Genomic DNA, 14,235 nt, shown 5'->3' on the forward strand with positions numbered 1-14,235 from the left:
CCACAGTAGGRTGAATATTGGATTTCTATTATTTAACCAATATAAAATAAAATTACAAAAATATGTTTCTATGGTTTCATTGTTAGTGATAACAGTGGGCCATTTTCTTACTGTACATCTAATATGATCCCATTGAAAGTAACTTTTCTCTTCTGGGTTCTTTTAAATGAAATGTAGTGCTCACTCCTATGTACAGTATTTGAACTCAGGGTTACCACAAAGATATATGTTTACTGTATTGATTGATAAAGTTTTCAGCATTGAGAGCAAACCCATTCAAACCAAAAGGGCTGAAGATATTTTCTAGAAGAATGTTTTTCTTTGTAAGAAAATAGGTAAAAAAAGATTTTTAAGACAAAGACCTGAGCATGCCAAGAGTGCACTTGCCTCCTGTTTGGCTAATATGTTAAGAGAAAAGAGATGAAAAACATTTTGATTTTTTTGGCCATTGATCATATATTCCTTAGTATTTATTCTCAGAATTATCCTTTTTTGTTTGTTTGTTTTTAGTAAAAACACTTGAAGAGAAAGAGGAAACATTTTTTTTCTTGGAAATCCCAAATAATAGCATACTCTTCAAGTATCAGATTGCGTTTCAGAGGAAGTGAAAACATGAGCTTGCTATTAAATTGATGAACGCATCAGGATGAAAACAATATTCAGTACCTTAAAGCATGGTTAGAAATGCACAAAAGCACTTCACAGCACTCTACATCATTATCCTCATTTAGCTGAAAGGTTAAGAGACTTGCTGAAGGTCATAGAATAGATCAGTGGCAGAGGCAAGAATGGAGAGTTCCTGAATCCTGTTTCTTTTCGTTATTCTCTCAGTCATGGTCAGTCTTGGTGCCTCCTGTTTGTGTCCATGACAAAAGACAGATGCCATATTTTGAAAAAATCTTTGTCCCTCTCCAAAATCATAAAGGCCCCCAAAAGAGAGTTTAATCCACCATCCCTGGAGCCATTTGCCTCTTGATATAACTGAGCAGGCTGAATGCCTTTTTCCTTGCTCTACACTCATGATCTAAACTTTTGCTAAGCTAAACATTTTCAGATAGGAAGTCTCTGTCAGCAGCTATATTATGTATACACTTCGGTATCTGACAAATATTAGTGAATATTTTTGCATAAGCCTTGTTGCTTTGATTTTCAAGGTGGTATTTTTATTCTCAGCTTGTTTTTTTGCCTGTGCTGCTCGACATGCTCCCAGGATCTTCAGGGCAGTGCAGTAGTGCAAGCAAGTCCCATTATCTTTAGCAGTTAGGGTCATTACAAGTCTTTTAGATGGTGGCAGACTGTACTTCACATGGCACTCTTGAAGTTAATGAACATATGTGATTTGCATGTTGAGGGAAGGCACACTTCTTCCCTTTGTGTGACTTTCCCCTTCTTGGGACATGTCTGTCATGCTTAATGAAGAGAGCTTGTTATTCAGAAAGSCGAGGATGAATGCATATGAAAGCAGAATGGTAGTTGCATTTCTTTTTATAAAAATAGTTTGTATTTCTAGATTCATTGTTCCATTTGACTCCTTGTCAGAGAATGTTCAATGAGCTAATTATTTATTTCATTTTATTCATTTATTTATTTATTTTGTCCAGCATAAAAACTAGTATGTTCTGTTTCTAGCTACTAAATCAATCCCATAAATATTGATTARAATAGATAGAAATCAGAGGAAAAGAATGTAGTAACCTAGATTAAGCCTATGAGTACGTGCAAAGTGACCACTTGGACTGAACCTAATCAGCTCCAGCACTTTTGTAGAAGTTCAGTGCAACCATAATAGCACTCCCATAAAATTGCCCTTTAAACCTGCTGATTCCTGGTTAACTTACTGGAAACCATATAGGGTACAAGGACTATAACAGCAGTCCCTAAACACAGGACTGTAGCAATACCGGAGCATCTTTCTGCTGTTGAAGAAAGCTGTAGTAGGGTCATTAAAACACTGCAAGATTTTGCAACTCTTAGTTTTACTGATCTGTGCRCTCTGGTATCTCACTCTGGCCTCAATCCTGCCACTTCTAAGCACCCTTTCGATGAGCTTACCATGGTCAGCTCGTGCTGAAGTCAGTAGCAGTCCCCACACACAGCAGCTCTCAGCAGAGATGACTCTATGCAGGAAAAGTCATCCAGGCTGAAAAAGAGTAAACATGTTTTAAAATAAAACAAACCCTGTGTTCCAGAATCAATGACGCATGCTCTTTGAACTTTCTTTTAAAATTGCTCTGAAATCATAAGGTTGTTATGGTGTGGTTTTACTCAAAATAATGCATATCATTGTAACACAAGCCTTGAAGTTAAGTGACTACTTTAATGAAACATAGTTACCATAGTTACCACAGGAGAACAGAGAATAAGTTTTAGTTCTTTTGAAGCTATGAATTAGTTTAAAAAGAGGAAAAGGAATAAACAAGCATGCAGAAGTTTATTATTCAGTGTTTCATGCCTGATCAACTCTAAAAAAGGAAAACTCTCCCTAGACTAGGGCATTAACATTTTCCAGCTGAAAACTATAATTGCCCATCAACAAACACAAAATCACATTTCAGCTCTTCAGTATCTCACTTTCCATGTTTTTTCCTGAGTCAGAGAAGAAACAGATTTTTCCAAAATTCTGCCTTCAGAATTTTGCTAGTAAATGACATTTTACAGTATCTTGTTTGCTAAAAAATAGGATCCTATAGGCAGTAATACAYTGCTAAACACAATAACTCATGAAATCTATGGTCTAATTTTATTATTCGTTATAAACGCTATCTTCTTTAAAGCTTGATGGGAGGGAAATAAGAATCTGTCTTAGTGAAGATGTCTTCCAGGACCAGCTCCATTGTTTTTCGGTTTAGCGTTGAGATGTGCTCTCTCCCTGAAGTGTTAATGGAGGTCACTGTTGTTGCTCTCCTTTACTGTGCCAAAGCAAAGGAGTTCCTACATAGTTGACTATTGAGAAACAAAATGATGTACTTTCCAGTATATCACCTTCAGCTTATGAGTCTCTAAAGCAGTGGTGATTAACAGGACTTTTATAAAGTTTCTGTGTAGTTACAAGGACAGCTTCAATCTTCTGTCATTTTTTTGCATTAGCTATGATTATGCTTTTACCACCAAAATGCATTTATTTTAAAGGTAACAATACAGACTCAGAGAATAGCTTATGTTTCATCTATATTTATCAGCACTCACTGTACATTTGTGTCTTCATTACCAGGAAATATTAAGGGACATTGTGCCATCTATTCCTGTTTACAGTTTATTATGCAGAGATAGGAAACACTTAGCATGTAAAATGAATGTAGAAATTATTCCTGGATAGAAACACGGACATTTCCCACTCGTTGGCTCTTTCTCCTCCATCACCGGATCAGAGTGTAATTGTCAGTAATCAGGCCTGCTTGCTGCTGATAAAACCACTCTGAATGCTAGCAGCCTTCTTTGTGTGATGACTCAATTATTCCAGAAGTGCCTCATCAAATCTGCCCCATCAGCTGGGCTAATAAATAAGGAGAAGAAACTGGCCCCCCAAAGCAAATTATAAATCCATTTGCATTAACCATTTCGCTGGTCCATGATCTAGGCAGAAATAAGCATGGCAGATTGTGTTAAGCTTATTTGAATATGTTTATAATGTTTACAGCATGCAACCCTTTTTTTTTCACAAGGTGTTGGAATTATCAGTCATGAATAGCATCTAAATGCAGTTATGTTAATTACAGCAAAGCCTCAGGCATCTTTGAGGGATAGTTTGTAGCTTAAATCAGGTGAAAGTTAAACCCTTCTGCTAGGCGAAATATGATCTTGCACATGGCACTGGATTTACTGCCATGTTTAAAAGAGAGAACGAGGGCAAGGGATGTATTTTTTGCAGGTACTGGAAGGACAAGGACATGTGTTATGAGGCTGTCTTGCACTGGTAACATGACCTCTTGTTCATCTCAGTGTAGAAATAAGTAACATAAAATTAAGCCATGTCTGGCAAAGAAATGCAATGGTCGAGGTAGCAGTGATTATGTTTGATAGCGCAGATGTTTTGTGCACTTAATAAAACAAGTGTAAAGAGTAGTRCTCTGCCCCGAGGAAATTCTTTTCTGAATCCCAAATTATAAACATTGATGCAGCCACATAGTCCTCTTCTTATTACTAAAACTTCTCTGTGGTGAGCATGTTAAAGCATCAGAGGGCCCGGTGAAATTCATTTTAGTCGTGTGCCGAACAGTTCACATCTGCTTAAGGATCTCACTGAGATGCCCTATAAATCTGTGCATAACTTAGTGTGTAAAGTTAGGTACTGCCTTCAGCCTCTGCAGAATAAAGATCTGCTTGCAGTCAAGAACTCGTTATGTATTTATTCATTTGCAATGGCATCTTTTGCTTTCACATTTTTTTTCTGATACTAAATGTGTTATTTTATTTTAAGGAAGATAAACCATTGTCACTATATAAAAAAAATCTGAGATCATAGCGGTGAGCGCATTGGATTTTGTTTCTTAGCTATTACTTCTATTCTGAGTTAACAAATCACAAACTGTTATGATAGTTCATTTTCATATTTGCAAGTTATCAGCTGCTGATGTGATAAATACAAGAAAATCAAACTCATCTGTTGGAAATGATGTCCATTATGGTCAAAACCTAGTTGTTAGGGGTCTTTCACAAAGCTAGTGGAACTTYGTGTACTGCAATTCTGTCAGAGAAACAACCTCAGAGTTCTGGTGAGACTATTTACAAATATAGAATATAGTTTTTTTCACTATTAAAGTTTTCAGAAAACAGCATTTTTATAAACTAAGGCCACAATCTAGTAATATAACCTGAATGAGTGGACTTTCACCCATAGACAATGGGTCAACAAGAATGCTTGCTTGAAGGGATTTGTCACATACATCTGATTTGAGGATCATGGCCGTAACGGTGATTCACACTGGCATCCTGGTGTGACTCATGGATCTCAGTAGGCTGTGACTTCAGAGTCAGTACACAATCATGTTGCACTGGAAATGGCTATGAACCAAAGAATGAATTGCAAAGGTTCCAGGTGACTTCACTGAACCATTACATTGACAAATCAAGCAACTCATTTATTCCATCTTTGTGGGTTTATAGAGTTTATCATTTTAGCTGAATTGGGATGCTGGTTGACAAGGGTGGGCAGGCAAGCTTCACCTTCCGGGTAAAAAAAGAAAAAAATCTGTTCAGACAAATAGGAAGTTTAAGTGTAGTCATTAGTTACCATCTGTAAGTCACAGATTTTTAGCCTTCCCAATTCTTTACTTAAATGGATAAATGAACTGATACAAGCTATGGATAGATTGGGGCAAAACTCTTCACATGAATATATGAGTGCGCTTAAGGTGAATGATCCCATCAGGGATTATTTATAAATTGTTTGACAAATAAATAAATTATTACTATTACAATCTTATCATCAAAATTTCCCCAAACCTACAGAGATAGTCCTTGGGGCCTCTTGGGGTTGAGGTAGTCATTCTTTAAGTTGGCATTGCAGCCTGAAGCCCTTTTCACCATACTCCTTAGTCAGCCTCAGAATCTGGCCCACAGTTCACTTTATGCTGGATAAAATATACTAAAACAAAGCGTTCCTCAATAAATTATTGTAYTGGACTTTGATGTTCAGGAAAATCAGCACTAACTCTTCCCAATTTGTTTGCTACCTGAAGTATCAGATCTCAGCACTGTATTTGAAATCCAAGTTACTTTTTGGAGTGTGGCACAGATGACACACAGTTYATATTCCATCAGAGGTGTGTCACATCCTGTGACACAGCGTAGTCCTACACACCCTGTTTATAACATGACAGATGCATGACACTGTATTAGATAGGAAATATCTTCAAATGTGATACTCACCCACGAATCAGTTGTATGGCAGCCAGTACCTTGTTATATGAAAAAAAGTAGAAAATAGCAAATTTACATTCATTTATCAATAAATTCTGTTGTAATCAAAACATAGGAGAAGGGTCAGGTTTTGTGCTTTATGTCAGTCTTGCTTTTGTCCTGCTATAATACTCTCTGCTTTACAATGATAGATGATGATCTGGTATACAAGACAGATGGGAATAAAATAGCAAATGGCACTGTTGCATGTAGTTTTCCAGCACAGTTTTAACTTCCCCCTACCAGCGCAGCCTTCTTTTCTTAAAAGGAGGATTTTCAATGTATGTGCTTATTATGTAAAAGTAAATGCAAAAAGTTTTGTATTTTTTTCCTGTCCTTTGTGCACTTTTCTAAGTGGATCTCAGCTGTGCTGTCTTAACTCTCAGTCCCTTAGGATGAGAGAGACAGCAGATGGGGTTAGGGCAGAGGGCTGATGCTTCTGACAGCAAACGGCCTGGTTGTTGAGTGGAAGCTGTGAGCGTCAGGAAGCTCCTTTTCCCCAGAGAACCAACTAACCACTGAAGAAAGTTGAAAATGAGCCCTTTGAGGAACGCTATTAAAAGTAGTAAAAAATTGCAATTGTGCAGATGATGTGCTGCTGTGTGGTTATTCGGATGCTAATGAGTTTGACATTAGGGAACTCAAAGGGTTTACAGCTACTCCCTTATGTGATTTAGTTCTTTATTGGCAATCTTTGAGAAAATAAATGAAAAATGTATTGCTAATAAATACATAACATGATAGGATTTTAGACAAAAAGCTGCTAAGTTTTAGGCTTGAGAGCGAGCTTTTTTTCACCGTTGTGGCTATTCTCAGAGCTCTTTTGTTTTAGAGTGTATTTGGAACAAAGAGGAAGAGGCAGGTAGCAAGCTTTAAAAGTCCTCTTGGTTCTTTTCGTGGATTAAAATAGAATAACGGGAAAAGAGACCTTTGAGCTTAAACAGAATCCTTTTCCTGGAACATACTGTCTAGAAAACCGCTTAAAAATGTTTTAGGTATTGAGCTGTTTTATTCTGTTTTTTTCTACCCTCTTTATCATGTTGCATATGTTGTCTGTTTTGCCACTTGATAAAAGCTTATTTATTTTAATTAAAAGTTATCGATGGGATGAAACTAGTATAACACTCTGCTGGGACTCAGGCATAAATCCATCAAAAACTCTAACTTCCCAGAAAAACTGTTTAGAATGAGTCTTTCCAGTAAGAAAAGTTAAAATTACAAATTTTACAGACAAAATTTTATCAGACACCATTAAATGAATAGATAATGTTTGACCTTGAAATTCCAAGTGTTTCTGTGCAAACTTTTCCATTAACCTATATATGGAATATGTGGAATGAATACCTATATTTTACTAAATATGCTGGATAATATCTGAAAAGAACCTCTGAAGTTGCAGGTGATAATAAAATATTTATATTTTGACCAATAGCAGGAGTGATGCTGATAGGTTGCATATAAATAACTGATCACAACTCGATTTTCCCAGATTACAAGTGCCTAGAATTTTCTCTTAAAATTTCTGCAGGCGTGGGTGTTCATTATTTCTGAGTACAAGGCCTTTAGTATTGTACGGTCACTTATCAACTTCTGCAGCTCTTCTTCCTTCATTGTTATTCTTTATTTAGTGTGAGTTTCCTCACAGAAAGGCACAAAATTTGAGAATGCAGAAATGTCAAGAATTTCCTCTGGTTTGCTTATGGTGAGAACACTGCCACTCTGCCAAACTTTAAATACTGATTTTCAAAATCAGAAAAAAATAAAACTCAGGATTTCTCTGCTATGATTAAAATGTTTTAGAATCTTTCCTAAATGCTTCTCATTTTGCATCCTGTACTGAACCACGTTACTTGATTGAAGGGATACTGGTGCAATRAAGATGTTTGAGTCAGGACTTTTAGGTGTATAAACTGTAAGTTTCTGTCTGTGCAGGAATAAAAACTTTTCTTAGAGTAGGTCATATTCATAAGCTACTGCAGAAGGCATTTGTAATATAAACAAGGTACCGTAAAAAATAAACATTTTCCTCTATTTCTACCCTTTAAAAGCATCACTGATGCCTCTGTACCAGATCTCAGAGAAACAGTGCAAGAAAACAATGTGCCTGGATTCTTTGCCTATTTGATATAATACTGTCCTGTTTCATCTACGTTTTATTTAGTTTAACTGTTTTTTTTTTCTTCTTACAGAGAATGAATTTCAGGATTATCTGTTAAATCAGTCAAAGCTTCTTGGTCAGAGTGACAAATTCGGTCCTTTGGAATCTGCCCATAATTTCACCTGGAAACACGCAAAGGTGGGATAATTTGTTTACATAAATTAATTTGAGTCAAAATGTATCTGTGTATTAATACTAGTATACTTTATGTTTTCACTTGTATTATTCATCTTCTACGGCTATTTTCCTAGTATAGTCTTCGCTATATTAAAACAGCAATCTACAAGAGTCAAGTGTAACAATACTGAACAACTGGGAAAAATGTAAATGTTTATAAATACCTAGAAATTTTAGTTTTTTACTTTTGTAACTACACTTTGTTAAGTTAATATACTGACAAAGGCACAAATATCTTTGAATCTCTATGCCTCTATGTGTGAGAATGTATTTCAAAATGTACTGCTTAAATTTAATCCACAAGGGATGACTTGTTTGAAAATTTTTGATAATGAATATTGATTTTTTTTTTAGTATAAGTCAGTAGGGTGGAATAAATGCTTTTCCTTATTTGTTAAAGATTTCAAGGTGTCAAAGCAGTTTGATTTTGAATATAATTAATACTTTTTTCCTTCATTAAGAAAAAAATGATTTTTAGTATATAGTATTATCGTATTAAAGTAGCCTAGGAGATAGTGACAAGGCATTGAACTATGTCCAGAATAAAAATCCAAGAAAAAAAAACTTCAAAAAGTAACATCTCATGTCAGCTTGTGTTAAGCTGCATTTCAGTAGGGTACAGTATATAATTTTGCTCTAAATTTATAAAGCTAGCAGTTGCCCGTTAATTTCATAAAGCTGTGACTCTGCCCTCTAATGCCTTGGTAACGCAGACTAATAGAAATACTTGGCACACATTGGTTACCTAAGGGAATAATAGAACTATTTGCTGTAGTCGTTTGGCAAAAGGACATAAACATATGGCTTTGGTTTATATTCAGCACTGCCAGTTGTGCAAAGTTGCATGGATGAAGTATACAACAGCAGTGACAACTCAGAAATCAGAAGTGAGAATCAAAATAAATCATCCTCATTACAAAGCCATTCAAGCTTGTCTCTGATTTAAGGTTTATTTTGCTACCACATATTTTCAAGTAGTGACTTCATTGTAAAAATACCTACTTCTCAAAAATACATATGCATTTAACAACATTGCAAAATAACAAATCCTTCGTGGTTTACAAATATTATGAATTTACTTTAAAGTTTACATTCTGTTGATGCACTTGAAATACATCTGAACTGATTATTTATGTGTTATTCAGGTTTCTCCTAGAGAAATCAAGAATAGTATTGTGTAAACTAGAGCAAAAGTTTAAAAATAAAGATTTGATGACTCCTTGGTTAAGAATAATCAAAACCATAAAAAGACATGTTTTCAGAAATAGTCTTTAAAACAAGTAATTTTTTAGTATTTCTTCTTTCTATCAATTTGTGATTAGAAAGAAGAAAAAGAAGAGGAGGAGGAGAGAAACTTTAAGCCTCAGTATGGACAATGTTCCTGAAAATTTTATCTTCAGAGCTTGGTACAGAAATATATGAAAATGGGAAAGTCTGCTTTTTCTCTTCTAGGAATCAGAACATATAAGCTTTGTCTAGCTGCTGTACTTGCTGTACTTGCCGTTTGCAATTTCTTCTCACTCTGTACTTCTTACCTTCATGCTGTCATTAATATTTCACATTAAAAAAAGCTATCATAAAGTGACAAAAAGATGCACTTACATATATACATGAATAGCTAAACACAGTTCTGTACTCTTGGACAGACTGCAGGAAATTTTATTACTTTGTGATTCATTAAAGAAAAAGTTTTTCTTTATGACTATGATCCCCTTTCTAGATTCTTAAGTCAGTCGTTGAAAGGAAACATTGAAAGATGGGTGTCAAAGACTCTGAAAAGCTTCCTCTGATGGTATTCTTTGTAGGGAGAGGGACCATTTTCCCACMCAGTGCCATCTCATCTTGGGGTACAGCACAGCATAGACATATGTTCACAGTGCTTAGCAGYGTCTGACTTCAACTTTGAAGTTTGTAACTTGTGTTTAAAATTTGAAGAAGGGCTTYTGTGCCTTAAAAGTCATCATTCTTTTCTGCCTAAGTCCATTGGCCTAATGACAGATGTACATATTACTTCTATACTGACTTATGTATGGATAATTATATACAAATATACAAATAATACAGTAAATCTATCATTTTTTCAGACTTTACAAAATCAGACAAAATTTGTCCTAGAAGAGTTATTTGCCAAATTTCATTTTGAAAATTAGATCYAACTTTTGCTGGAAAACCAGAGGGAAGGAAACATCAGCTTTTATACTCCTTACCACTATATAAACTGGTGCTTTTCTTTTCTCCAGTTACACAGAAGGAAACAGGCTGCCACTTCAGGAGCCTGGAACCCACTCAGGGAAGGTCATGTTTGTGCCGAGAATACAGTAGACGTTTGAGGGTGCATAGCTCTTTCCAGGAGGTGCATTTCCCTTTTATGTATGTCAGGAGCACTGGCTTCCCCAGGTCGTGCTTTTTTTCACAATAATGTACTAGTGGCTCAGTTCAGCTTCAGAAATTAAAGTCTTAAAATGTGCAAATAAACTCAAAGAGTCATTATTATTATTATTATTATTATTAATAATTTTACGTGTTCTATTTCAGCTGTTAGTCATATTCTTGGATCCCGTTATGACATCTGTACATGCACACGTGCACGGATATGCTCCAGGCATGCATAAAAACGAACTGAGAGCCAAACCCTAATTCCYTCACTCAGGGAAGTATTTCCAGGCCCTTCCCTCAAGTATTCTGGCTACTTTGAGATGGTACAAACAGGAGAAGTAACATTTGGTTTCTGTAGCCAGGAACTTTGAAATAGTTTGTTCAGCAAATAGGATTGCTGCTATTCCGGCAGGCTCATCTGGAGAAAAATKAATATCCTGCAGCATGGACCTAGCAATCAACTCCATTTTTAGTCAGGCAGAGTTTGCCAGTGACTCCAATCAGTTTTCTGCCTTATAGTTATTGGCTTAGCCTTATGTGTCRACGAGTAATGAAGGAAAAGTGAAGGAAGGATCTGTTTTCAGAGCTATAAGTTCAAACAAAAAGCATTTGTAAACTTAATAAGGTTTGTCAGATCATGCTTTCAGAAAACAGTTCAGCATCAACATCCAGAGTAACTTTCCAAATCACAGAAATATGGTGTTAATGAAGGAACTCTAAGTCAGGCACTAATTTCTTAGGCTGCTTTCATAGTAATCTATGGTTACATATCTGCTCATTCTCTGTGTGTCTATCTGTATTTCTGACTGTATGTCTCTCACTAACTCCTTTCGAGTTCATTAACAAATTTCAACTAATTTTGAATGGAAAGTGTTTGGATGGGTTTAAATCCTGTCATATCAGCGAATCTAATTATAAGATGTAATAGTAGGGTGGAATTAGTTCCCCTCTTCATGGAACTACTTGTCGCTATTATTGGATGTATTTTCCTCATGAAGTTTGCCCTTACAAAATATGAGTTTGCAATTCCTGATAGAATTTTCCTGGGAAGTACTTAGATGTTATCCTGATGACAATGATTGCTGAAAAATCAGTAGAAACATATCACCGTAAGGATTTTGTGTACACATGTCATTCTATTTATCCCTTATATCTTCTTCTCTCAAGAAAACATGTATATCTGAAGGGAAGGCTGGCCATATCAAACTTTGAGTACACCCAGCACCTTCCAAAATCTGTCCAATCTTTAGTGTGTATAACACTAAGATATGACTCCCAAATTCACACTCTGATAACAATTACCTCTAAAATCTTTGGACAGAAGTTCTCATTTAGACTTTATTTCTTTTGTTCTTTCATGTGTGATTTGAAAKTTTGAATAGTTTTCATTTACTATCTGTCACTATAGTTTTGTGTAAAACAATCGCTAAGTAGATAAAAATAAGTGAACTTTTTTTCACTTTTTCAGTTTCAGGAAATCTTTGAAAGAACTAACAAAACTCAAGATTATTACATTCAAATTTTCAGCAAGAGAGGTTTTTTTGCAGTCACATTTGTAAGATTYCACAGCTTTAATTTTCAAATAACTCAAGTAATTTTCAAGATAATGCAAGAGACTTTTTGTAAGTTGAGCTGTACTTTATGCAACACAGATATTTAGAAGATGATTGTTTTACAGTACAGTATGCACCAGGCTAAACAGTCCTATCAATTGTAGGTTTTAGCTGATTAAACAACTCTCATAATTTCAAATTATTGCAGGAAAGAAAATCAATAGAAAAATCACCTTCATTGATTTTATTGTTGGTTTCCAGTCATTGCGCAGTTTTTAAAATATTCATCCCAATGCAATGTGCTATTTAGACCAAAGTAACTGCTATTCAGTAGAAGCAGTGGACACTTTTTGTTTCATAATTAAAAGAGCAGCACTGTGATTGGTGTGGTATTTATTATGAAATGATGACAAAGGAGTACCAGTGGTTTTAATAGTTTTAGCTTACAGGAGCTGCTGTTAATTTTGTCTGTAGAGTTGCAGGTGAAATAATGCACAGTGGATAAATAGTCTATATTGGTTTAACTGAACATAATATATAGTGTGTTCTGGAGTTGTTTGTCTCAATAGACTATAGTAATCAAAAGTAATGAACCTATTATGTGCAGGACCTTGGAGAGCATAGAATGGCAGTAAAAGTGTGGCACATAAAAGGTTTATTAAAGGAAATTAAAGTCCATCATTGCCACACCTGCTCCCCTATTATAAGTCTATGGCAGGTCAGTGCCTTCAATCACAACTCAGCATCAGAGAACAGAGCCATGTTTCCCATTACCATTGCAGTCACATTGCAAAATCTCGTTCTCCAGGTTTTAAGGATAGTAACAAGTAAAGGCTGCCATCAGTCCCACTACGTAAACACAAGCCACTTATTTTTCTTCCCTACTAAGAAGGAACATCAAATGTAAATTTAAACAGAGAAAAGATAGCATTACTTGGCTTTGAAATGTGTTGTGATTAATGTATACTTTCATTTCAGATATCACTAACCCAGGTTTTAGAATTAGATTTCTTCAAGTACATGAATACCGCTTCTGAATGCTTGTGTTCTCTCCTGTAAATAGGTATTTTGATTCCCCTGGCTGCATATCATCTGTAGCCATATATAACAGCGAACYGGAAAAAGCTAGGAAATTAGAGAAATGCTTCTTTTCCTCTAGAAAGGCTGACAAAACTGTTTTTCTATCTCAGGTTAATTCTGCTGTATTTTGAAAGGTTCTTTCAGGTTAGACCTTCAAAACATCTGTTATCTGAGTCGTGTAAACCTAAAAATAAAGCATCCTCAGATCTTCAAATTCTGTAAACTGAAAAGCACAAACAGAACTTTTTACATCTTCCCTCTAGGGTAAATCAGTGCTGCTGATCCTCAGGAAGGGCGAAATAATAGGATTTTCTGCTGGCAAGAATTGCCACCTTTTGCCAGGAAAGATTCACAGATACTGGATGTGTGGGCAACTTCTGGTATCCACAGAACAGAGACTCTGCAGCTACCTTTTGCCCAGCAAAGTTAAACAAATCAGATGCTAGCGTCTGCGTTTGTTCCTACATATCAGTCAGTGTACAAATATGAGAGTGACTTCATCCACGGGATGTTTGACCATTTTACAGACAGAGAAAATGAGATTCAAAGCAAAGATAGACCGTAAAGTAATAAAATGGTTGAAGCAAGATTGCGGAGTTCCTGTTATTTTGCCTCGTTCAAAATTTCTCATGATAGATTTTACCTTACCTAAGAATTAATGTTACTTTTAGAAAGAATGGGAGTTTGCCTCCTCGGACATGGTCAAAATTATATTGTCATRCAATCTGCTGTATGTCACTGCAGCTCTCCACAGCAGAACGTGAAATCTTAATCCTTTTGAATTTCAGGGGTTTGTAATAAAAACCAGGGATTGAAAACCTGCCCCTACAATTACCAGTCTGGGCCAGATCCAAGACCAGAAGGTGCATATTTCCAATGCTGGTTTAGATATAGCCAAAAATGTCATGAGAACAGCTATCTTGCAAGGTGACTATTCTTTCAGTCAGAATCTTATGGCAGCAGCTCACATTTCTTTCTTTTTTTCTTCTTCTT

The 14,235-nt window shown here is 35.7% G+C and overlaps 1 protein-coding gene across 1 annotated transcript in view; it reads left to right on the forward strand.

The window, feature by feature from the left end:
- Positions 1 to 14,235, forward strand: part of ST18 (ST18 C2H2C-type zinc finger transcription factor) — a 170,424-nt gene that overhangs the window by 86,495 nt on the left and 69,694 nt on the right. Inside the window, exon 4 of the mRNA XM_085313531.1 lies at positions 8,088 to 8,194. Within this exon, the coding sequence (XP_085169657.1) occupies positions 8,088 to 8,194 (107 nt within the window). The remainder of the gene's footprint in view (positions 1 to 8,087; positions 8,195 to 14,235) is intronic.

Source organism: Rhea americana, unplaced genomic scaffold (assembly GCF_003343005.1).
Source record: "Rhea americana isolate MKP2758 unplaced genomic scaffold, rheAme1 scaffold_39, whole genome shotgun sequence".
NCBI classification, from domain to species: Eukaryota; Metazoa; Chordata; class Aves; order Rheiformes; family Rheidae; genus Rhea; species Rhea americana.